The sequence below is a fragment of the Anomaloglossus baeobatrachus genome, chromosome 12 (assembly GCF_048569485.1).
Source record: "Anomaloglossus baeobatrachus isolate aAnoBae1 chromosome 12, aAnoBae1.hap1, whole genome shotgun sequence".
NCBI lineage: Eukaryota > Metazoa > Chordata > Amphibia > Anura > Aromobatidae > Anomaloglossus > Anomaloglossus baeobatrachus.
Window position 1 is genome coordinate 4,183,003 of NC_134364.1, and position 25,794 is coordinate 4,208,796.

Genomic DNA, 25,794 nt, shown 5'->3' on the forward strand with positions numbered 1-25,794 from the left:
ATATACACATGACCCGCGAGGAGGGATACCAGCAGAATATAGGAAAGACTATATACACATGACCCGCGAGGAGAGATACTGGCAGAATATAGCAAAGACTATATACACATGATCCGCGAGGAGGGATACTGGCACAAAATAGCAAAGACTATATACACATAACCCGCAAGGAGAGATACTGGCAGAATATAGGAAAGACTATATACACATGACCCGCGAGGAGGGATACCGGCAGAATATAGGAAAGACTATATACACATGACCCGCGAGGAGGGATACCGGCAGAATATAGGAAAGACTATATACACATGACCCGCAAGGAGAGATACTGGCAGAATATAGGAAAGACTATATACACATGACCCGCGAGGAGGGATACCAGCAGAATATAGGAAAGACTATATACACATAACCCGCAAGGAGAGATACTGTCAGAATATAGGAAAGACTATATACACATGACCCGCGAGGAGGGATACCAGCAGAATATAGGAAAGACTATATACACATGACCCGCGAGGAGGGATACCAGCAGAATATAGGAAAGACTATATACACATAACCCGCAAGGAGAGATACTGGCAGAATATAGGAAAGACTATATACACATGACCCGCGAGGAGGGATACCAGCAGAATATAGGAAAGACTATATACACATGACCCGCGAGGAGGGATACCAGCAGAATATAGCAAAGACTATATACACATGACCCGCGAGGAGGGATACGGCAGAATATAGGAAAGACTATATACACATGACCCGCGAGGAGGGATACGGCAGAATATAGGAAAGACTATATACACATGACCCGCGAGGAGGGATACCGGCAGAATATAGGAAAGACTATATACACATGACCCGCGAGGAGAGATACCGGCAGAATATAGGAAAGACTATATACACATGACCCGCGAGGAGAGATACCAGCAGAATATAGGAAAGACTATATACACATGACCCGCGAGGAGGGATACTGGCAGAATATAGCAAAGACTATATACACATGATCCGCGAGGAGGGATACTGGCAGAATATAGGAAAGACTATATACACATGACCCGCGAGGAGGGATACTGGCAGAATATAGCAAAGACTATATACACATGATCCGCGAGGAGGGATACTGGCAGAATATAGGAAAGACTATATATACATGACCCGCGAGGAGGGATACCGGCAGAATATAGGAAAGACTATATGCACATGACCCGCGAGGAGGGATACCAGCAGAATATAGGAAAGACTATATGCACATGACCCGCGAGGAGGGATACCGGCAGAATATAGAAAAGACTATATGCACATGACCCGCGAGGAGGGATATTGGCAGAATATAGGAAAGACTATATATACATGACCCGCGAGGAGGGATACCGGCAGAATATAGGAAAGACTATATACACATGACCCGCGAGGAGAGATACTGGCAGACTATAGGAAAGACTATATACACATGACCCGCGAGGAGGGATACTGGCAGACTATAGGAAAGACTATATACACATGACCCGCGAGGAGGGATACTGGCAGACTATAGGAAAGACTATATACACATGACCCGCGAGGAGGGATACTGGCAGAATATAGGAAAGACTATATGCACATGACCCGCGAGGAGAGATACTGGCACAAAATAGCAAAGACTATATGCACATGACCCACGAGGAGGGATACCGGCAGAATATAGGAAAGACTATATACACATGACCCGCGAGGAGAGATACTGGCACAAAATAGCAAAGACTATATGCACATGACCCACGAGGAGGGATACTGGCAGAATATAGGAGAGACTATATGCACATGACCCGCGAGGAGGGCTACCGGCAGAATATAGGAGAGACTATATGCACATGACCCGCGAGGAGGGATACCGGCAGAATATAGGAAAGACTATATACACATGACCCGCGAGGAGAGATACTGGCACAAAATAGCAAAGACTATATGCACATGACCCACGAGGAGGGATACCGGCAGAATATAGGAAAGACTATATACACATGACCCGCGAGGAGAGATACTGGCACAAAATAGCAAAGACTATATGCACATGACCCACGAGGAGGGATACTGGCAGAATATAGGAGAGACTATATGCACATGACCCGCGAGGAGGGATACCGGCAGAATATAGGAGAGACTATATGCACATGACCCGCGAGGAGGGATACCGGCAGAATATAGGAAAGACTATATGCACATGACCCGCGAGGAGGGATACCGGCAGAATATAGGAAAGACTATATACACATGACCCGCGAGGAGGGATACCGGCAGAATATAGGAAAGACTATATACACATGACCCGCGAGGAGGGATACCGGCAGAATATAGGAAAGACTATATACACATGACACGCGAGGAGGGATACCGGCAGAATATAGGAAAGACTATATACACATGACCCGCGAGGAGGGATACCGGCAGAATATAGTAAAGACTATATACACATGACCCGCGAGGAGGGATACCGGCAGAATATAGGAAAGACTATATGCACATGACCCGCGAGGAGGGATACCGGCAGAATATAGTAAAGACTATATACACATGACCCGCGAGGAGAGATACCGGCAGAATATAGGAAAGACTATATACACATGACCCGCAGGAGGGATACCGGCAGAATATAGGAAAGACTATATGCACATGACCCGCGAGGAGGGATACGGCAGAATATAGGAAAGACTATATACACATGACCCGCGAGGAGGGATACGGCAGAATATAGGAAAGACTATATGCACATGACCCGCGAGGAGGGATACTGGCAGAATATAGGAAAGACTATATACACATGACCCGCGAGGAGGGATACCGGCAGAATATAGTAAAGACTATATACACATGACCCGCGAGGAGGGATACCGGCAGAATATAGGAAAGACTATATGCACATGACCCGCGAGGAGGGATACCGGCAGAATATAGGAAAGACTATATACACATGACCCGCGAGGAGGGATACTGGCAGAATATAGGAAAGACTATATACACATGACCCGCGAGGAGGGATACCGGCAGAATATAGTAAAGACTATATACACATGACCCGCGAGGAGGGATACCGGCAGAATATAGGAAAGACTATATGCACATGACCCGCGAGGAGGGATACCGGCAGAATATAGTAAAGACTATATACACATGACCCGCGAGGAGAGATACCGGCAGAATATAGGAAAGACTATATACACATGACCCGCAGGAGGGATACCGGCAGAATATAGGAAAGACTATATGCACATGACCCGCGAGGAGGGATACGGCAGAATATAGGAAAGACTATATACACATGACCCGCAAGGAGGGATACGGCAGAATATAGGAAAGACTATATGCACATGACCCGCGAGGAGGGATACTGGCAGAATATAGCAAAGACTATATACACATGACCCGCGAGGAGGGATACTGGCAGAATATAGCAAAGACTATATACACATGACCCGCAGGAGGGATACCGGCAGAATATAGGAAAGACTATATACACATGACCCGCGAGGAGGGATACCGGCAGAATATAGGAAAGACTATATACACATGACCCGCGAGGAGGGATACCGGCAGAATATAGCAAAGACTATATACACATGACCCGTGAGGAGGGATACCGGCAGAATATAGGAAAGACTATATACACATGACCCGCGAGGAGGGATACCGGCAGAATATAGGAAAGACTATATACACATGACCCGCGAGGAGGGATACCGGCAGAATATAGGAAAGACTATATACACATGACCCGCGAGGAGGGATACCGGCAGAATATAGGAAAGACTATATACACATGACCCGCGAGGAGGGATACCGGCAGAATATAGGAAAGACTATATACACATGACGCGCGAGGAGGGATACCAGCCGAATATAGGAAAGACTATATGCACATGACCCGCGAGGAGGGATACCAGCAGAATATAGGAAAGACTATATACACATGACCCGCGAGGAGGGATACCGGCAGAATATAGCAAAGACTATATGCACATGACCCGCGAGGAGGGATACCGGCAGAATATAGGAAAGACTATATGCACATGACCCGCGAGGAGGGATACCGGCAGAATATAGGAAAGACTATATACACATGACCCGCGAGGAGGGATACTGGCAGAATATAGGAAAGACTATATACACATGACCCGCGAGGAGGGATACTGGCAGAATATAGGAAAGACTATATACACATGACCCGCAAGGAGGGATAACTGCAGAATATAGGAAAGACTATATACACATGACCCGCGAGGAGAGATACTGGCAGAATATAGGAAAGACTATATACACATGATCCGCGAGGAGGGATACCAGCAGAATATAGGAAAGACTATATACACATAACCCGCAAGGAGGGATAAATGCACAAAATAGCAAAGACTATATACACATGACCCGCGAGGAGGGATACTGGCAGAATATAGGAAAGACTATATACACATGACCCGCAAGGAGGGATAACTGCAGAATATAGGAAAGACTATATGCACATGACCCGCAAGGAGGGATAAATGCACAAAATAGCAAAGACTATATACACATGACCCGCGAGGAGGGATACTGGCAGAATATAGGAAAGACTATATACACATGACCCGCAAGGAGGGATAACTGCAGAATATAGGAAAGACTATATGCACATGACCCGCGAGGAGGGATAAATGCACAAAATAGCAAAGACTATACTGTATACACACTGTGTATACTGCCACATCTATACATACTATATACACACTGTATACGCTACTACATCTACTGTATATATACTATATACACACTGTGCATACTACCACATCTATATATAGTATATACACTACTACATCTATATATACTATATACATTATATATACACTACCTTGACGTTTCATTCACATGTGATTGGTCACATGACCTGGCAGGTCCTTCAGCTCTTGGGCCTGCAGGTCCTGGCACGTTTAGCTCCTGCACACATCAGTGGATCAGTGTCGGGCAGGCTGTGGCTCTAGACTTGCAGACACACACACACCTTTTAGTACATTTTTTTTTCTTGACAGAATGTGCATGCTATAGTAGAAAATGTTGGGTCCTCTTCTGAGGCAATGTGTGTGTTACACTGATGTGTGTGAGCAGATGCTGATTACCTGAGTGCAGACATGAGTTTGCTCCTTATCGGTGGCCATCACGCAGCCCCTTCATCTGAAGGCTCAGGTCTTCTCATCAGAAGTGATTGTCTCCTGGAGAAACATGGATTGCTCCGCTCGCTGACCCTTCCTTGGCAGTGGCTCTCCCTGATGTTTTGGTCTATGGTAACGGCTTCCTTGCCTCTCACTAGCAATGTCCCATGGTGAGGGGATATGCTGGAAGCTGAAGAGATGCCATCCATGTGTCAGCCTTTGTAGAGCGGCTCCAGATAGGCAGCCAGCAGTTGTGTAGGAAGAAGCGAGGTTTCTCCTGCACTTTTATCACAATCAGAAATTAACATTTCAAACTGCTTGTATAAACTAGGAACTTTGCAAGGCGTCTTATTAAATGTTGTCTGCAGTCTCAAGAATGGAGGGATGTGTGACTTGTTCCCTATTTGTTGCCTAGATCACCAGCTACTTCTGCAGCCAGACAGAGGTGGCTGGTTTCCTAGGAGAAGCACATGCCTCCTCTGCTCTAAAGTTCGTTCCTGCCGCCGCTCTGCCCCTGCCCGCCGCTGTGCCCCTGCCCAATGCTGTGCCCCTGCCCGCCGCTCTGCCCCTGCCCGCTGCTGTGCCCCTGCCAGCCGCTGTGCCCCTGCCCAATGCAGTGCCCCTGCCGGCTGCTCTGCCCCTGCCCGCCGCTCTGCCCCTGCCCGCTGCTGTGCCCCTGCCCGCCGCTCTGCCCCTGCTGTGCCCCTGCCGGCTGCTCTGCCCCTGCCCAATGCTGTGCCCCTGCCCGCCACTCTGCCCCTGCCCGCTGCTGTGCCCCTGCCCGCTGCTGTGCCCCTGCCCGCTGCTGTGCCCCTGCCCAATGCTGTGCCCCTGCTGTGCCCCTGCCGGCTGCTCTGCCCCTGCCCGCCGATCTGCCCCTGCTGTGCCCCTGCCGGCTGCTCTGCCCCTGCCCGCCGATCTGCCCCTGCTGTGCCCCTGCCGGCTGCTCTGCCCCTGCCCGCCGCTCTGCCCCTGCCCAATGCTGTGCCCCTGCCCGCCGCTGTGCCCCTGCCCGCCGCTGTGCCCCTGCCCGCCGCTCTGCCCCTGCCCGCCGCTGTGCCCCTGCCCGCCGCTCTGCCCTTGCCCGCTGCTGTGCCCCTGCCCGCCGCTCTGCCCCTGCCGGCTGCTCTGCCCCTGCCCGCCGATCTGCCCCTGCTGTGCCCCTGCCGGCTGCTCTGCCCCTGCCCGCCGCTCTGCCCCTGCCCGCTGCTGTGCCCCTGCCCGCCGCTCTGCCCCTGCCCGCTGCTGTGCCCCTACCCGCCGCTCTGCCCCTGCCGGCTGCTCTGCCCCTGCCCGCCGATCTGCCCCTGCTGTGCCCCTGCCGGCTGCTCTGCCCCTGCCCACCGCTCTGCCCCTGCCCACTGCTGTGCCCCTGCCCGCTGCTGTGCCCCTGCCCGCCGCTCTGCCCCTGCCCGCCGCTCTGCCCCTGCTGTGCCCCTGCCGGCTGCTCTGCCCCTGCCCGCCGATCTGCCCCTGCTGTGCCCCTGCCGGCTGCTCTGCCCCTGCTGTGCCCCTGCCGGCTGCTCTGCCCCTGCTGTGCCCCTGCCGGCTGCTCTGCCCCTGCTCGCCGCTGTGCCCCTGCCGGCTGCTCTGCCCCTGCCCGCCGATCTGCCCCTGCTGTGCCCCTGCCGGCTGCTATGCCCCTGCCGGCTGCTCTGCCCCTGCCCACTGCTGTGCCCGTGCCCGCCGCTCTGCCCCTGCCCGCCGCTCTGCCCCTGCCGGCTGCTCTGCCCCTGCCCGCCGATCTGCCCCTGCTGTGCCCCTGCCGGCTGCTCTGCCCCTGCCCACCGCTCTGCCCCTGCCCACTGCTGTGCCCCTGCCGGCTGCTCTGCCCCTGCCTGCCGATCTGCCCCTGCTGTGCCCCTGCCGGCTGCTCTGCCCCTGCCCGCCGCTCTGCCCCTGCTGTGCCCCTGCCGGCTGCTCTGCCCCTGCCCGCCGGTCTGCCCCTGCCGTCCTTCACAGCTGCCGCTGCTTGCATAAGAGGAGCACAGATGAAGCTGGTGGCTCATCCAGACCGCCGGCACACACTGAATCTTCAGGAGCGCACCCCCCTCCGGAGCGCACCCCCCGTCACTGCCGACAAGCATGAGGCCGGGACACAGAGCAGTGGTGCTCGCCTGCAGGAGGGTTACGATCATCCTTTACATGCACATGAGCATGGCCGGCGTTCTGTGGCATAAACTGCTCATTGTGGTATACGACAAGTCCAGGGCATTGTGTCCCGGCTGCTTTGTGCAGAGGTGACCTTCATTGCTCTGGCAGTGGTTATAATCTGCAGAGCAGCGTTGTCCTGGATCACAGCTGTATAAATGCCGGGGACGGCACATTGTCAGTTGTGTGTTGTTATCGGTGTTTAGGACACAGCGTCCGCTCTCGTCTCGGGCCCGCTTACCAGTGATGGATGCCGCTGAGCTGCGCGGGAAGAGGTCGAGGTGCTGTGGATTAGTGTTATTATATGAAGGATCTCCCATTGTGGTCCTGGAGGACAGCTGAAGGGAAGTGTGAAGAAAACGAATGCGCTGTGGGATCCTTGTGTGCACCATGCAGGGTGTCGGCTATTTCTATGGTAATGAGCGGCTGCCACCTTGTAAATGCTCCTAAACATTGCCACATTCCGTGCATAATTACATGTACCCGTCAGTTTGCATACACCTGTTCCTACAATGGTTTACCTTGTTCTTAGTGGAGTGTGCACATTGCAGATTCAGACTGAAGGCAGCAAAACTATGAAGCTGTATATACGGAAACAAGAGGTAAAATATGAGTAGATGTGGACTGTGAGGAGTGTACGGTTACTGATTACGGCTTTACGCCCCCCCCCGGCATTCTCTCCACAGCTTCATCACTCATCTCCTGGAATGGCTTCCAATGAACAGGTCGCCATGTTAGTTTGTGAGCTCACTGGCTATCAGAAAGAGTTTGTGACCTTGAGGTGTGTTTTGTAGACAGCATTGATCGTTCCATGCACAGCTAGGCAGAGAAGGTGCAGGACCCGGTCCAGAGGCCAAGACCGTAATCTGTGGCCTCCAGACCAGGATCCCAGTGACTACACCTCCAGGCAATGTAAATGTGATGTAGCCAAGAAGAACCGGGATGGAGGCTGCGTGAGAGGACACGGTCTCCACAACCTCCCGACCTCAAACCAACTGACATGGATACGTTGTGTGGAGAATGAACTCAAAGCAGCCAACAAGCGCTCAGCAACTCTGGGACATCCTTCAGGACTGTCTCAAGCCTTTCCAGGTGATGATTCAACAAAGATGTGGAGAGAAGCCGGGAGGGTGTAAAGCTCTTATAACATGGGGGAACATTGAGGAATTTAAGATGAAACTTGTATTCTGGTTTATTCCCTCAAGTTTCTTTACTTGTTGATTCCATATTTGTCCTTCATGGTTTTGTGCACAATAAGAACATAGAAAACCACTGCATGAACAGGGGGTGTTCAAGCTTTAGTCTGAGACTGAACATACTGTATATACGTGAGTTTAAAGGTTCACTATCAACTAAAAAATACATAATGAAAAATAAAAGAGTAAATCCCCTCAGTATTCAGTGACCATCACCTACGTCCTCAGTATTCAGTGACCGCCCGTCTCCTACGTCCTCAGTATTCAGTGACCGCCCGTCTCCTCCGTCCTCAGTTTTCAGTGACCGCCCGTCTCCTCCGTCCTCAGTATTCAGTCACTGCCCGTCTCCTCCGTCCTCAGTATTCAGTGACTACCCATCTCCTCCATCCTCAGTATTCAGTGACTGCCCGTCTCCTCCATCCTCAGTATTCAGTGACCGCCCGTCTCCTCCGTCCTCAGTATTCAGTGACTGCCCGTTTCCTCCGTCCTCAGTATTCAGTGACTGCCCATCTCCTTTATCCTCAGTATTCAGTGACCGCCCGTCTCCTCCGTCCTCAGTATTCAGTGACCGTCCGTCTCCTTTATCCTCAGTATTCAGTGACCTCCCGTCTCCTCCGTCCTCAGTATTCAGTGACCGCCCGTCTCCTCCGTCCTCAGTATTCAGTGACCGTCCGTCTCCTTTATCCTCAGTATTCAGTGACCTCCCGTCTCCTCCGTCCTCAGTATTCAGTGACCGCCCGTCTCCCACATCCTCAGTATTCAGTGACTGCCCGTCTCCTCCATCCTCAGTATTCAGTGACTGCCCGTCTCCTCTGTCCTCAGTATTCAGTGACCGCCCGTCTCCTCCATCCTCAGTATTCAGTGACCGCCCGTCTTCTTTGTCCTCAGTATTCAGTGACCGCCCGTCTCCTCCATCCTCAGTATTCAGTGACCGCCCGTCTCCTCCGTCCTCAGTATTCAGTGACCGTCCGTCTCCTTTATCCTCAGTATTCAGTGACCTCCCGTCTCCTCCGTCCTCAGTATTCAGTGACCGCCCGTCTCCTACATCCTCAGTATTCAGTGACTGCCCGTCTCCTCCATCCTCAGTATTCAGTGACTGCCCGTCTCCTCTGTCTTCAGTATTCAGTGACCGCCCGTCTCCTCCATCCTCAGTATTCAGTGACCGCCCGTCTCCTCCGTCCTCAGTATTCAGTGACCGTTCGTCTCCTCCATCCTCAGTATTCAGTGACCGCCCGTCTCCTCTGTCCTCAGTATTCAGTGACTGCCCGTCTCCTCCATCCTCAGTATTCAGTGACCGCCCGTCTCCTCTGTCCTCAGTATTCAGTGACTGCCCATCTCCTCCATCCTCAGTATTCAGTGACCGCCCGTCTCCTCCGTCCTCAGTATTCAGTGACCGTTCGTCTCCTCCATCCTCAGTATTCAGTGCCCGCCCGTCTCCTCTGTCCTCAGTATTCAGTGACCGTTCGTCTCCTCCATCCTCAGTATTCAGTGACCGCCCGTCTCCTCCGTCCTCAGTATTTGGTGACCGCCCGTCTCCTCCGTCCTCAGTATTCAGTGACCGCCCGTCTCCTCTGTCCTCAGTATTCAGTGACTGCCCGTCTCCTCTGTCCTCAGTATTCAGTGACCGTTCGTCTCCTCCATCCTCAGTATTCAGTGACCGCCCGTCTCCTCTGTCCTCAGTATTCAGTGACTGCCCGTCTCCTCTGTCCTCAGTATTCAGTGACCGTTCGTCTCCTCCATCCTCAGTATTCAGTGACCGCCCGTCTCCTCTGTCCTCAGTATTCAGTGACTGCCCGTCTCCTCTGTCCTCAGTATTCAGTGACCGTTCGTCTCCTCCATCCTCAGTATTCAGTGACCGCCCGTCTCCTCCGTCCTCAGTATTTGGTGACCGCCCGTCTCCTCCGTCCTCAGTATTCAGTGACCGCCCGTCTCCTCTGTCCTCAGTATTCAGTGACCGCCCGTCTCCTCCGTCCTCAGTATTTGGTGACCGCCCGTCTCCTCCGTCCTCAGTATTCAGTGACCGCCCGTCTCCTCCGTCCTCAGTATTCAGTGACCGCCCGTCTCCTCTGTCCTCAGTATTCAGTGACTGCCCATCTCCTCCATCCTCAGTATTCAGTGACCGCCTGTCTCCTCCGTCCTCAGTATTCGGTGACCGCCCGTCTCCTCTGTCCTCGGTGACTGCCCATCTCCTCCATCCTCGATGACTACCTCTCCCTTCCGTCCTCGGTGGTATGTTTGGTAATTGATTAACATAAACTAACCCTTCTTTTATTGGATGTATTCCTAGATCGCACCTTCATTTCCCAGCTGCCTATCACTTTTGCACAGCATATTGGGGCTGGTTACAGATGCCCTCGGCGTTGTCTCTGCTGTGCAGTAATCAGTGCCGGCCCGTGCACACGGAGACTTGCAGCTAATGAGGCCGCCTTCATGTATTCTCTATTAAAAGGAAATGAAGAGGATAAAACTTAACGAAGGAATGAATGGTGAAAGAGCGCATTAAAGAAGCCATAAGTCAGTGCTGACAGAACGCAAATCACCGCCTGACACAAGGACTTGGCCAGACCTGGAGGTGCAGATTTATCTCCGGCTTTCAGGAGGCTGCGGAGAAGTTCTCAGAGCATTAATATGAGGGATGGCTCCTTCCACCAGCTCCTGGACACATTGAGCCCCTCATAAAGGAGCCCTCTACTTACTGCTCACTGGGGCACAAGACACAGCTCTGCAGATGTGAGGACGCGGAAGAGCACAATGGACCATTGTCATCCTTCACATTGTTTTATGGTTGTTACTATGTGAAGGTTTAATGCCGGTTTATGGCTCCACAGTGCAGAGATCTGCAGACACCGGCTCTGCCTAAGGCTGCGTTCACACTCGCCGAAAAACGTCCGTGTTTATCCTTTCTTTTTAATCTGACAGCACACGGACCTGTAGGGCAAATCCTCATCCATGAGCCTCTGAGCTCGTCCTGTTCATCCACTTTGTATGCAAGTCTATGGGGACGTGTTAAATGTGGATGACATGCGGCAGACGTCTTCCTTCAGCGTTCTCTGACCCACTGTGAAGAATTCATGAATTGATAAAAGCGCACACTGTCCTCATCCCTCAGTTTTTAAAAATAGATGAGAAAAACAAGGAGGTAAAACAGATGACACAAGAGAAAATGATCATTTCTACACAGACGTAAGAAGACGTAGATGTGAAAATGTGGCTGAAGTATGAGGTGAACCGGGAGAGAAGGTCCCTCCGGTGCAGTCCGGCCTCAGCTCCACCACTCCGCAGGTCCCTCCGGTGCAGTCCGGCCTCAGCTCCACCACTCCGCAGGTCCCTCCGGTGCAGTCCAGCCTCGACTCCACCACTCCGCAGGTCCCTCCGGTGCAGTCCGGCCTCTGCTCCACCACTCCGCAGGTCCCTCCGGTGCAGTCCGGCCTCAGCTCCACCACTCCGCAGGTCCCTCCGGTGCAGTCCGGCCTCAGCTCCACCACTCCGCAGGTCCCTCCGGTGCAGTCCGGCCTCTGCTCCACCACTCCGCAGGTCCCTCCGGTGCAGTCCGGCCTCAGCTCCACCACTCCGCAGGTTCCTCCGGTGCAGTCCGGCCTCAGCTCCACCACTCCGCAGGTCCCTCCGGTGCAGTCCGGCCTCTGCTCCACCACTCCGCAGGTCCCTCCGGTGCAGTCCGGCCTCGGCTCCACCACTCGGCAGGTTCCTCCGGTGCAGTCCGGCCTCGACTCCACCACTCCGCAGGTCCCTCCGGTGCAGTCCGGCCTCGGCTCCACCACTCCGCAGGTCCCTCCGGTGCAGTCCGGCCTGGGCTCCACCACTCCGCAGGTCCCTCCGGTGCAGTCCGGCCTCGGCTCCACCACTCCGCAGGTCCCTCCGGTGCAGTCCGGCCTGGGCTCCACCACTCCGCAGGTCCCTCCGGTGCAGTCCGGCCTCGGCTCCACCACTCCGCAGGTCCCTCCGGTGCAGTCCGGCCTCTGCTCCACCACTCCGCAGGTCCCTCCGGTGCAGTCCGGCCTCGGCTCCACCACTCGGCAGGTTCCTCTGGTGCAGTCCGGCCTCGACTCCACCACTCCGCAGGTCCCTCCGGTGCAGTCCGGCCTCGGCTCCACCACTCCGCAGGTCCCTCCGGTGCAGTCCGGCCTGGGCTCCACCACTCCGCAGGTCCCTCCGGTGCAGTCCGGCCTCTGCTCCACCACTCCGCAGGTCCCTCCGATGCAGTCCGGCCTCTGCTCCACCACTCCGCTCTCCAGTGAATCCGTCTCATCCGCACAGGATAAAGCTTCAGCCACTTGTGCTTCAGGCGGAGGTTTGGGTTAGAGGCTCGGTAGTGGCTGTAGAGGTTCCATACTACCCTGCTCCATCCTCAGTGTGATGATGGGTCACCGCGCTCCATCACATTCCGCTGTGTGGTTCTCTTGGTAATACGTGATCCTACTTCTCCTCTTGTCTTTCCTCTTGTCATCACTTTTGTTCGTATATTGTGAATAACCCCAGTGTTCTGTGAAGGGTTAACGTCCGGCTGGGGGTTTGTTTGAGGAGCGAAGTCTATTATCTTGGTCTATTGCAGGCAATACATCACATCACCAGTAATAACTGTCAGCACTGAATAAAACACCATGAAGGGAAGGGGCAGGGGCTGCAGTAAGACATTGGGTCTTATATGTAAGACAGAAAGCGAATTCACCGCTGCAGGCAGAACGATCACAATGTATAACCTGACATGGGGACACCGAGATTGCTCAGTACCACTGAGGAAAAATGGCCAAGAGTAAGAAGCTCAGAGGGTTTGTGATGGCCAACAGCAAGAAAAATGGGCAAGTGTAAGGATCTCAGAGGGCTTGTGATGGCCAAAAGCAGTAAAAATGGACAAGTGTAAGGATCTCAGAAGGCTTGTGATGGCCAAAAGCAGTAAAAATGGACAAGTGTAAGGATCTCAGAGGGTTTGTGATGTCCATTTTTTATGCTGTTGGCTATCACAAGGCCTCTGAGATCCTTACACTTGTCCATTTTTCTTGCTTTTGGCCATCACAAGGCCTTTGAGATCCTTACACTTGGCCATTTGTTATGCTGTTGGCTAAGTGTATGACTCTCAGAGGGCTTGTGATGCCCAACAGCAGGAAAAATGAGCAAGTGTAAGGATCTAAGAGGGCTGGTGATTGCCGAGAACAGGTCTTGGAGGAGTTCTACGGAGCACTATAGGGAGCTACCATAGCAGAAATGGCTAATAAATTATCTACATTAGACCGGTTTCAGGACATGCAGAGCATTATAGAGAAATTCACTGCAGAGTAGGCACCATGACGTGACCACCAGATCTGGTCGTGGAGTGATACACCAAAGGGGCTGGTTTTGATAAATCATATGTCGTTATCGTTCCAGCACAGCGACTCTCTGGGGTCTGTTTCCTAGTCTCCAGGCAGCTGTTTGGATTGCAGCCCTTTAAAGTTCTGGTGTCGTGTGGATGTGACCCGTTCTATCTAAGTGCCCCCTTCATGGCAGTGACATTATCTGATGGCCATGGTGCTTCCCACAGGATATTTTGTAATGCTAAAATGGCTCAAAAAAGGTGTGCGGCACATAGTAACAAATAATGAGAATCATTTTGGGGATGTTCTGAAAAATAAGTCGGATCCATGGAGTGTGCAGTCACAATGTACTGGTGGCAGGTGCCACGGGCCTCTCTTTTGTGGAGCCCACGCCTTTTCTAGGTGGAGCCCACGCCTTTTCTAGGTGGAGCCCATGCCTCTTCTAGGTGGAGCCTATGCCTCCTCTTTGTGGAGCCCACGCCTCCTCTTGGTGGAGCTGGCACCTCCTCTTTGTGGAGCCCACGCCTCCTCTTTGTGGAGCCCACGCCTCCTCTTTGTGGAGCTCACGCCTCCTCTTTGTGGAGCCCACGCCTCCTCTAGGTGGAGCCCACGCCTCCTCTTGGTGGAGCCCGCGCCTCCTCTAGGTGGAGCATTTCACAAACCTTTTAACTCCTTGTGAACAGGATGTATGTGAAGCTAAGAAACCTAGTGTCTGCCAGGATCTGTCACCCCCTCCAGTGATTTACTTAATGACAGCGCAAGTAAGAGAATGGAAGCAAGTGGGAGGTGACCACTAATAGAAAGAGGCTCTGCAGCAGCACAGAGTATTTCAGGAGCAAAGTGAGTCAGTCCGAGGGAAGGCCTTGAGCTGTGAATGAGTCGGATGTTACTGGATGGGATGTGGCAGAATTGTTGAACACAAATGGTTAATGGTTGGTACGGCGGGTTATTGCAGGGAATGGCTGATTAATACTATATGTGACGGCTTATTGCAGCAGGCGACTGATTAACGCAGCTTGTGTCTGGCTGTAATGTGGCCCCACTACATGTGGGCTTTGCTGGGATCTTCTTATGGGGAATTAGCTGTGAATGCGCACTAATCACAGCGCGGCCAGAGCAGCGGAGTAATGCCATCATGTGAATATTAAGAGATGTGTTTTTCTTCCTACATTACAAGGAATGACTAAAGTGGTAATTGCAGCAGCCCTTGTTAAAGAACATTTATGTAAAGCGATTACCTTCAGGGAGACTGTGCTTGTCCTACACGAAAGCTTTGCCGAGGAGCGCTCCGGAAGCAGGTGGGAATACAGCCCAGTGCCGACTCAGCGCTGGCCCTGAACACCAGCTGCCCTCCGCAGCACGCGCAGCAGCATCTGCCCTCCCCACCATGCGCAGCACCAGCTGCCCTCCCCACCACGCGCAGCACCATCTGCCCTCCCCACCATGCGTAGCACCATCTGCCCTCCCCACCATGCGTAGCACCATCTGCCCTCCCCACCACGCGCAGCATCATCTACCCTACCCACCACACGCAGCACCAGCTGCCCTCCCCACCATGCGCAGCACCATCTGCCCTCCCCACCATGCGTAGCACCATCTGCCCTCCCCACCACGCACAGCATCATCTACCCTACCCACCACACGCAGCACCAGCTGCCCTCCCCAGCAAGCGCAGCACCAGCTGCCCTCCCCTGCACGCGCAGCACTAGCTGCCCTCCCCAGCACATGCAGCACTAGATGCCCTCCCCAGCATGCGCAGCACTAGCTGCCCTCCCTAGCATGCGCAGCACTAGCTGCCCTCCCCAGCACGGGCAGCACCATCTGCCCTCCCCCACCACGCGCAGCACCATCTGCCCTCCCCACCACGCGCAGCACCATCTACACCCCCGGGGTTCTGATATGATTGTTGTTGGTGTTGGAAAGAGGCGTCCTACATGAGACAGTATTGATGGTTTGGAACAAATCAACAATAAAAATACACGTGAAAATAACGCATGTGAATGATGATCAGAATGCTTCGCAATATGAAATGAAATGAGGAGAGGGGTTAATCTGCTCCAGTAATGGGCGCAGGTCCTGAGGAAACCACAGTTATGATTACTCTGATTCTTGTGATATAAAAGAGTAAAGGCCCTGAAGAAGGAAACAAGTCCACAGCGGGGATCGAATAGTACCCTCTATTCTCATGACCCTCGCTGGTTGATCCCACAGTGAGGGTTGGCAGATCCCCTCTATTCTAATACCCCTCACCAGTTGATCCCACAATGAGGATTGGAGGATCCCCTCTGTTCTGATGACCCTCGCTGGTTGGCTCCATAGTTAGGATTGGAAGGTCCTTTTATTCTGATGACCCTCGCTGGTTGGCTCCATAGTTAGGATCAGAGGGTCCCCTCTATTCTAATGGCCCTCACTGGTTGATCCCACAGTGAGGATTGAAGGGTCCCATCTATTTTGATGATTCTCGCTAGTTGGCTCCATAGTTAGGATTGCAAGGTCCTTTTATGATGATGACCCTTGCTGATTGGCCCCGCTGTGGTTCAGAGGAGCCCCTCTATTCTGATGACCCTTGCTGGTTGGCCCAGCAGTGAGGATTGAAGGGTCCCCTCTTTTCTGATGGCCCTCGCTGGTTGGCTCCATAGTTAGGATTGGAAGGTCTTTTTATTCTGATGACCCTTGCTGATTGGCCCCACAGTGGGCATCAGTGGGTCCCCTCTATTCTCATGACCCTCGCTGGTTGATCCCCTCTATTCTGATGACCCTCGCTGGTTGATCCCACAGTGAGGGTTGGCAGATCCCCTCTATTCTGATGACCCTTGCTGGTTGGCTCCATAGTTGGGATTGGAAGGTCCTATTATTCTGATGACCCTTGCTGATTGGCCCCGCAGTGGGGATCAGAGGGTCCCCTCTATTCTAATGGCCCTCACTGGTTGATGCCACAGTGAGGATTGAAGGGTCCCCTCTTTTCTTATGGCCCTCTCTGGTTGGCCCCGCAGTGAGGATCTGAAGGTCTCGCAGTGAGGATAGGAGGTTCCTATCTATTCTAATGACCCTCGCTGACGGTTGTAGGAGCATCATTGATTCCTAGTGACTGCTCCCGCCATGTGCTTTTTTGCCAATTGTGCTGCCATTAATGTTTCCCGGCTCACAAGTGCCTGTGCTTCTTCTTCACTTCCCGTAGACTCTGAAGTGGTCTCCTGCTTGTCTTGCTAACAATTGAGTCTTTTTTTCTTCACAGCCAACGGATGACATTGTGTCGTCTGCAGAATGTTCTATCGGCAGTGATGATGAAGATGCGGCAGAATGTGAAACTGGCACAGGTACGTCAGGTCAGTGTACTTTCTGCTTGCTAATTCTCGTAAGTCTAAATTATTTATTGCATGTGAACAGGTGCCTGCGGTATTCTGCAGCTGCCTATGATAGATGTAGGTCCAGTATCTCTCTAAAATACCATCCCATAAAGAGGAGACCAGGCCGTGCATTCAGAAGAAGCCTCAGTTTGTGGGATGGTGACGGTGGCATCAGACTCGTCTTACAGCCGGCCGCCCGGCTCAGATGTGGGTGTTATCCTGCCAGATTTAGCTCTTCCTTGACTTCTTTCTGAATGTAGTGAGGGATTCTGCTGACCAGCACTTTGTGGACACAGAGCAGACCCCGTCCCTCTTCTATGAAGCTGAGATCAAGAGAAAGAAATATTGGATAGTGTGTTTAGGTTTTATCATATTTTTTTTCTTCTTACTAAAAAAAAAACAAAAAAAAAAAAAACAACCCCCGCTAAGAAAACATTGAGCCTCTTTAACACTCAGCTGGTGGTAGTGCTCGTGGAAAGCTTTGTGCTGCCCTTTCCTTGCTGCTCATTAAGTGTTGCCAGCCGCTCTGCCTCCGATATCCCTGGAGCCAATATCTCCATATCCTGTATCATAGAATATTGGAGTTGGAAGGGACCTCAGGGGCCATCGGGTCCACCACCTGTGAGTGCAGGTTTTCCTATATCATTCCAGCTACATGTTTCTCCAACTTCTTCTCGAAGATTTCCATTGATGGGAGAGCTCACTACCTCCCATGGCCGCCTGTTCCACTCTCTGACTGCACTCACTTCCTCCAGTGGTCACCTGTTCCACTCTCTGACTGCCCTCACTTCCTCCATTGGTCACCTGTTCCACTCTCTGACTGCCCTCACTTCGTCCCGTGGTCGCCTGTTCCACTCTGTGACTGCCCTCACTCTCGGAAAGCATATCCTTATGTCCAATCTGCATTTTCTTCTAGTTAGTTTCCTCTCATTGCTTATTGTACTTCCTTGTGCTAATGATAATTGGGTGGTCCCCTCTGCAATGTGATCTCCTCTCCGATATTTGTATATTCCTCCAGTCCTTTTCCTTGGAGTTATCACTTAGTTACATGCCCCAGTCCTTTTCCTCGGAGCTATCGCTTCGTTTTATCCTCCAGTCCTTTGCTATCGCTTAGTTTTATGCTCTGGTCTTTTTCTCCGGTGCTATCGCTTAGTTTTATGCCTCGGTCCTTTTCCCCAGTGCTATCGCTTAGTATTATGCCTTGGTCCTTTTCCCCGGTAATATTGGTTAGTTTTATGCTCTGGTCCTTTTCCCCGGTGCTATCTCTTAGTTTTATGCTCCGGTCCTTTTCCCCGGTAATATTGGTTAGTTTTATCCTCCAGTCCTTTTCCCCGGTAATATTGGTTAGTTTTATGCCCCAGTCCTTTTCCCCGATGCTATCTCTTAGTTTTATGCTCCAGTCCTTTTTCCCGGTGCTATCTCTTAGTTTTATGCTCCGGCCCTTTTCCCCGGTAATATTGGTTAGTTTTATGCTCCGGTCCTTTTCCCCGGTAATATTGGTTAGTTTTATCCTCCAGTCCTTTTCCCCGGTAATATTGGTTAGTTTTATGCCCCAGTCCTTTTCCCCGATGCTATCTCTTAGTTTTATGCTCCAGTCCTTTTTCCCGGTGCTATCTCTTAGTTTTATGCTCCGGCCCTTTTCCCCGGTAATATTGGTTAGTTTTATGCTCTGGTCCTTTTTCCCGGTGCTATCTCTTAGTTTTATCCTCCAGTCCTTTTCCCTGGTAATATTGGTTAGTTTTATTCTCCAGTCCTTTTCCCCGTTAATATTGGTTAGTTATATGCGCCGGTTCTTTTCCCCGGTAATATTGGTTAGTTTTATGCTCCGGTCCTTTTCCCCGGTAATATTGGTTAATTTTATGCCCCAGTCCTTTTCCCCGGGAATATTGGTTAGTTTTATGCTCCGGTCCTTTTTCCCGGTGCTATCTCTTAGTTTTATGCTCCGGTCCTCGGTGCTATCTCTTAGTTTTATGCTCCGGCCCTTTTCCCCGGTAATATTGGTTAGTTTTATGCTCCGGTCCTTTTCCCCGGTAATATTGGTTAGTTTTATGCTCTGGTCCTTTTCCCCGGTGCTATCTCTTAGCACCGGGGAAAGGGACCGTAGCATAAAACTAGGAGATAGCACCGGGGAAAAGGACCAGAGCATAAAACTAACCAATATTACCGGGGAAAAGGACCGGAGCATAAAACTAAGAGATAGCACCGGGAAAAAGGACCGGAGCATAAAACTAAGAGATAGCACCGGGGAAAGGGACCGGAGCATAAAACTAAGAGATAGCACCGGGGAAAGGGACCGGAGCATAAAACTAAGAGATAGCACCGGGGAAAGGAACCGTAGCATAAAACTAAGAGATAGCACCGGGGAAAGGGACCGTAGCATAAAACTAAGAGATAGCACCGGGGAAAGGGACCGTAGCATAAAACTAAGAGATAGCACCGGGGAAAAGGACCAGAGCATAAAACTAACCAATATTACCGGGGAAAAGGACCGGAGCATAAAACTAAGAGATAGCACCGGGAAAAAGGACCGGAGCATAAAACTAAGAGATAGCACCGGGGAAAGGGACCGGAGCATAAAACTAAGAGATAGCACCGGGAAAAAGGACCGGAGCATAAAACGAAGAGATAGCACCGGGGAAAGGGACCGGAGCATAAAACTAAGAGATAGCACCGGGGAAAGGGACCGGAGCATAAAACTAAGAGATAGCACCGGGGAAAGGAACCGTAGCATAAAATTAAGAGATAGCACTGGGGAAAGGGACCGTAGCATAAAACTAAGAGATAGCACCGGGAAAAAGGACCAGAGCATAAAACTAACCAATATTACCGGGGAAAAGAACCGGAGCATAAAACTAAGAGATAGCACCGGGAAAAAGGACCGGAGCATAAAACTAAGAGATAGCACCGGGGAAAGGGACCGGAGCATAAAACTATCTCTTAGTTTTATGCTCCGGTCCTTTTTCCCGGTGCTATCTCTTAGTTTTATGCTCCGGCCCTTTTCCCCGGTAATATTGGTTAGTTTTATGCCCCAGTCCTTTTCCCCGGTGCTATCTCTTAGTTTTATGCTCTGGTCCTTTTCCCCGGTGCTATCTCTTAGTTTTATGCTCCGGTCCTTTACCCCGGTAATATTGGTTAGTTTTATTCTCCGGTCCTTTTCCCCGGTAATATTGGTTAGTTTTATGCTCCGGTCCTTTTTCCCGGTAATATTGGTTAGTTTTATGCTCTGGTCCTTTTCCCCGGTGCTATCTCTTAGTTTTATGCTCCGGCCCTTTTTCCCGGTGCTATCTCTTAGTTTTATGCTCCGGTTCCTTTCCCCGGTGCCATTTCTTAGTTTTATGCTCCGGTCCTCGGTGCTATCTCTTAGTTTTATGCTCCGGCCCTTTGCCCCGGTAATATTGGTTAGTTTTATGCCCCAGTCCTTTTCCCCGATGCTATCTTTTAGTTTTATGCTCCGGTCCTTTTTCCCGGTGCTATCTCTTAGTTTTATGCTCCGGTCCTCGGTGCTATCTCTTAGTTTTATGCTCCGGCCCTTTTCCCCGGTAATATTGGTTAGTTTTATGCTCTGGTCCTTTTCCCCGGTGCTATCTCTTAGTTTTATGCTCCGGCCCTTTTTCCCGGTGCTATCTCTTAGTTTTATGCTCCGGCCCTTTTCCCCGGTAATATTGGTTAGTTTTATGCTCCGGCCCTTTTCCCCGGTAATATTGGTTAGTTTTATGCTCCGGTCCTTTTCCCCGGTAATATTGGTTAGTTTTATGCTCCGGCCCTTTTCCCCGGTAATATTGGTTAGTTTTATGCTCCGGTCCTTTTCCTTGGTGCTATCTCTTAGTTGTATGCTCCAGTCCTCGGTGCTATCTCTTAGTTTTATGCTCCGGCCCTTTTCCCCGGTAATATTGGTTAGTTTTATGCTCCGGCCCTTTTCCCCGGTAATATTGGTTAGTTTTATGCTCCGGTCCTTTTCCTTGGTGCTATCTCTTAGTTGTATGCTCCGGTCCTCGGTGCTATCTCTTAGTTTTATGCTCCGGCCCTTTTCCCCGGTAATATTAGTAAGTTTTATGCTCCGGCCCTTTTCCCCGGTAATATTGGTTAGTTTTATGCTCCGGCCCTTTTCCCCGGTAATATTGGTTAGTTTTATGCTCCGGTCCTTTTCCTTGGTGCTATCTCTTAGTTGTATGCTCCAGTCCTCGGTGCTATCTCTTAGTTTTATGCTCCGGCCCTTTTCCCCGGTAATATTGGTTAGTTTTATGCTCCGGCCCTTTTCCCCGGTAATATTGGTTAGTTTTATGCTCCGGTCCTTTTCCTTGGTGCTATCTCTTAGTTGTATGCTCCGGTCCTCGGTGCTATCTCTTAGTTTTATGCTCCGGCCCTTTTCCCCGGTAATATTAGTTAGTTTTATGCTCCGGCCCTTTTCCCCGTGCTATCGCTTAGCTTTATTCCTCCCATACTATATTTGCTTTTTACATTTCTGTTAACCAGATGTCGGACTTTGCATTTGTCCCTGGTAAACCCGATCCGTTCTCCTCGGCCCATTGTTCGGGTGTGTAGATCCTTTTGAATCCGTTCTTTCTTTTCTAGTGTTGGTGATTCCTTTTAGCTTCGTATCATGTGTTTTGTTTTTTTTTTTTGATTTCCCCAATAATTTTGTTGTCCAGATCATTTCTACATACGCTAAACAGTACTGGGCCCAGTATCACAAGGGCTTGTCACTATCCACAGCCTGGGACCCCCAGATGCCGCAGTCTCCCTTCTCCATGTGTGACCTAGTGAAGGACAGGGTCTCCGTATGGTCACCCCAGAAGGGGCGCGCCATACAGCAGTCTGCAAGAGTTGGACTGGACCAGTTAACTCTAATTCCAACATGCATTAAAGGGACACTAACAAATCTGCACGTCCTCCGAAAGAGGAAGGATAGTCTTATAACCAGAAGCCTGACAAAATAGACAGGAAACCCCTACTCCAATGCAAGCCCCGCAGTGCCGCCATAGTCCCGAGCTGAAAAGGACCCATTGTGGGGAGATGGACCCCGTTTTCTCTTGGATTTCTGCAGGTCTGATTCCGTTTTCAGGACTTCTGATGGATAAATCTGGCAGCATTTTCCTCATTTTCACCCCTTTTCAGGTTTAGTGTCTTTAACATTTTGGATATATTCACAAGAATTAAAATGCTGTAAAACCCATGATAAATACACCAGAATCCTTTAGGTAGGGACACCCGGTCCCTCCACAGAGGACCCTGCAGGCCCGTCAGTTGCACTACCAGCCAATGCTGAATATACAGGAGCTGGTACTTACTAAACCTCCCAAAACATCGGACCATTTAGCCCTAAAACTCCAGAGAGGCCTGCAACATGGTGACATGGGAGCGGGTGAGTGTCCGTGCAGCCGGTCACTATCTGTGCAGCCGGACCTCCTGGCTCTACAGAGCATGCTGTGAGCGGCAGCCCAGCCTGTGCTAACTTTTCTGTCTGTAAATCCCTGTCAATACCACAAAGTGTAATGTTTGTTGTCCCTGTATATAGGTGACTACTTTCCTGTATGGATGAAATATATGCAGCATTTGTATATATTTATCGACCTCCACCCCATAATGTGCTGCATGACTGTATGTGATTCTGACCACCTTCCATACGTTGCATCTGTGGATGTCACCCGGTGTTTACACATTTTCTGCTCGTTTCTACCTTTTAATCCACTTTTCCTAATTTCATTATATCCGACTTCTGAACATAGGCAGTAAAATTGTCCTCGTGCCATTGTGCGAATGGAGTCTAGAATAATAACTGTAGTGAGAGCCACTCAATGGCAGATACAAAGCTGATCTCCAGGGAGAATGGAAGGATGGGGCAGGTTAACATCCAGCAGCTCCATCCTTTCATCTCGAAACATGTAATGTAGAGAAGCAGTGGCCGGTCAGCACGCCCCCCGAGAAGCAGTGGCCGGTCAGCACGCCCCCCGAGAAGCAGTGGCCGGTCAGCACGCCCCCCGAGAAGCAGTGGCCGGTCAGCATGCCCCCATGGCTGAGATACGGCCGCACATATACACTGTTACACTCATACACCATATGACTCTTATCTGCATGGTTTATGACGGAATCGCGCAGTCCAAACGTCTAGATGGCACAAATGAGAGTTTTATTGCCATGTTTATTGTGTCATCTTCATGTCTGACCATTTGATATGTAGCGAAGCGCTCATTACCTGGCTCAGTGCTGCAGCAGTGGCCGGAGTGCTCTGCTGCCGGAGCGCTGTGCTGCCGCAGTGGCCAGAGCGCTGTGCTGCTGGAGTGCTGTGCTGCCGGAGCACTGTGCTGCCGCAGTGGCCGGAGCGCTGTGCTGCCAGAGTGCTGTACTGCTGGAGCGCTGTGCTGCCGGAGCCCTGTGCTGCCGGCTCCGGAGGCTGTAACTGCTGATGCTTTTCTGTGCCGGTGCCCTGCTCTTGTTGTGGGCTGCAGATTCGGCCTGAAGCTGCTTTATGGTTTGCTGTCTGCCTCTTTGCACTGCTCCAATGGTCTATATGGCTGATTGTTTTTTATCATCCCCATACTAGAAGATTCCACAGATAATGTGGGGACGTCGCCATGAGGAGCTCTGACCAGGAGCACAGGTTACTGAAGTCTCACTTCGGCAGTTGGTCGATGTTCACATGGATTCTTCAGTCCATCATTTTTACTGTAGGAAAGGTTGTAACACAGCGGGAAACTGACAGACCTCATTATATGTAGTCCATGGGGCCCGGTTCTGTCTGAGCCCTGCATGGGATACATCTGTTCACATTTTTGTGGTTGGACAACAGAACGCAGATGTGAACAGAGCCCTAATGGGATGGTAATGCCGTGTCAGCTGTAGTTTTATTGTAGCCAACCGAGGACCTCTACGAGGGCTGCCTCCTATCCAGAATGACCGCCTCTCATCCAGAGGATTTCCAACTGCAGAACCACAGAACGGCTCCGGGGGTCACGTATATTTGGCTGGACTTGTGGTTGGGTGTGTTGCAGAATAATTACAGAAACATATAAGATCCTGGTACCAGGCCCTGGATTACTGGAGGCTTCTACCACCTCCGGAGACACTCTTCTTACCCCACTTCTTGGTTCGCTTTCTTTACACAAATATTTTGTGACACATGAAATGTAATGAAATGCTTTTAGACATTTTTGGCTCTTGGGTATTCACTTTTTTTAAACGCATAATAAATCTGGTATGAGGTTTGTTTACCAGTTTTTTGGTACAAATTGAGAAAAATTTCCCCGGATGAGTCTATAGACTGTGCTATTGGTGCTCAGGATAATGAACCAAACTGGAGAGTAGTATCAGTGGTGTCATCAGTGAACGGCAGCCTCGCCCACACCGCGGGCTTATTGAAGACATTTACTTCCTTTTAGTAATGGCCATAATGACAGCTCTGACTTGTTGCTTGTCCACATTCAGAGAAAGCATGTGGCTTCAGATGCACAGAAGAAATAGATTTCAAGACCAACAGTCTAAGGCCTCTTTCCCACGTCAGTGATTCTAATATGTATGTGACAGTTTTTATACGTACCAGAATCACAGACATACGCAGACACATTATAATCAATGGGTCTGCGCACACATCAGTGATTTTTCACTGATCATGTCTCCGTGCGGCGTACACGCATGTCCGTGATTGCCGCACGGAGACATGTCCGTTTTTTTTGGCATCACTGATGTCCCACGGACCACACTATGGTGTGATCTATAAAACACGTACCACAAAAATATGGACATTGAAAATAAAAAGCATTTTTAACTCACCTTCTCCAGCGACGCTGTGTTCTGCCTCTGCTCTCTGCAGCTTCCTGCCCGGCCCATTACTGTCATGCATATTCATTTATGCAGGCACAGCCAACTCGGAAGTAGCTGCAGAGATGCAGCAGAGCCAGAGAGTTCAGCACCATGGACAGCAGGAACGGGGGCAGGTGAGTTTATCTCCATGTGCAATCACGGAGTACGGATCACGGATCACGGATTGCACATGTATCACAGCACACGGAGAGACATATGTGTTTGTAACACGTCAGTCAAAAACATCTGTGTTTTTCACTGACGTGTGAAAGAGACCTAAAGGCGAGATGATGGTGCTATGTGGGAATCAGTAAACCATTGCCGAGTCCCTATTTTCATTTGTGGAGCATGGTGTCCTTATTTGGCCTCCATGGAACCACCAAAGCCTGTGGTTAGGTGATGGAGACACGGAGGGTCACCTCTCAGGAGCAAAGCTGAAGTGCTGTCCTGGCGTGCAGGCCTTTGGTACAGGCCTCTGGGTGCAGGCCTCTGGGTCCAGGCCTCTGGGTGCAGGCCTCTGGGTGCAGGCCTCTGGGTGCAGGCCTCTGGGTGCAGGCCTCCGGGTCCAGGCCTCCGGGTCCAGGCCTCCGGGTGCAGGCCTCTGGGTGCAGGCCTCCGGGTGCAGGCCTCTGGGTGCAGGCCTCTGGGTCCAGGCCTCCGGGTCCAGGCCTCCGGGTCCAGGCCTCCGGGTGCAGGCCTCTGGGTGCAGGCCTCCGGGTGCAGGCCTCCGGGTGCAGGATGCGGGAGCTGCCATTATGCACATGGCAGCATAGCAGTAAGAAGAAAACCTCTCCGTCTACATTGCTACTGATTGTGACCGGAGCCTCGGAGA

The 25,794-nt window shown here is 51.4% G+C and overlaps 1 protein-coding gene across 4 annotated transcripts in view; it reads left to right on the forward strand.

Moving 5' to 3' along the window:
• NRXN3 (neurexin 3) overlaps positions 1–25,794 on the forward strand; it is a 693,208-nt gene that overhangs the window by 656,194 nt on the left and 11,220 nt on the right. For all 4 annotated transcript variants that reach the window (XM_075330463.1, XM_075330464.1, XM_075330465.1 and 1 more), the window contains one exon: positions 17,054–17,144. In XM_075330463.1, the coding sequence (XP_075186578.1) occupies positions 17,054–17,144 (91 nt within the window). The remainder of the gene's footprint in view (positions 1–17,053; positions 17,145–25,794) is intronic.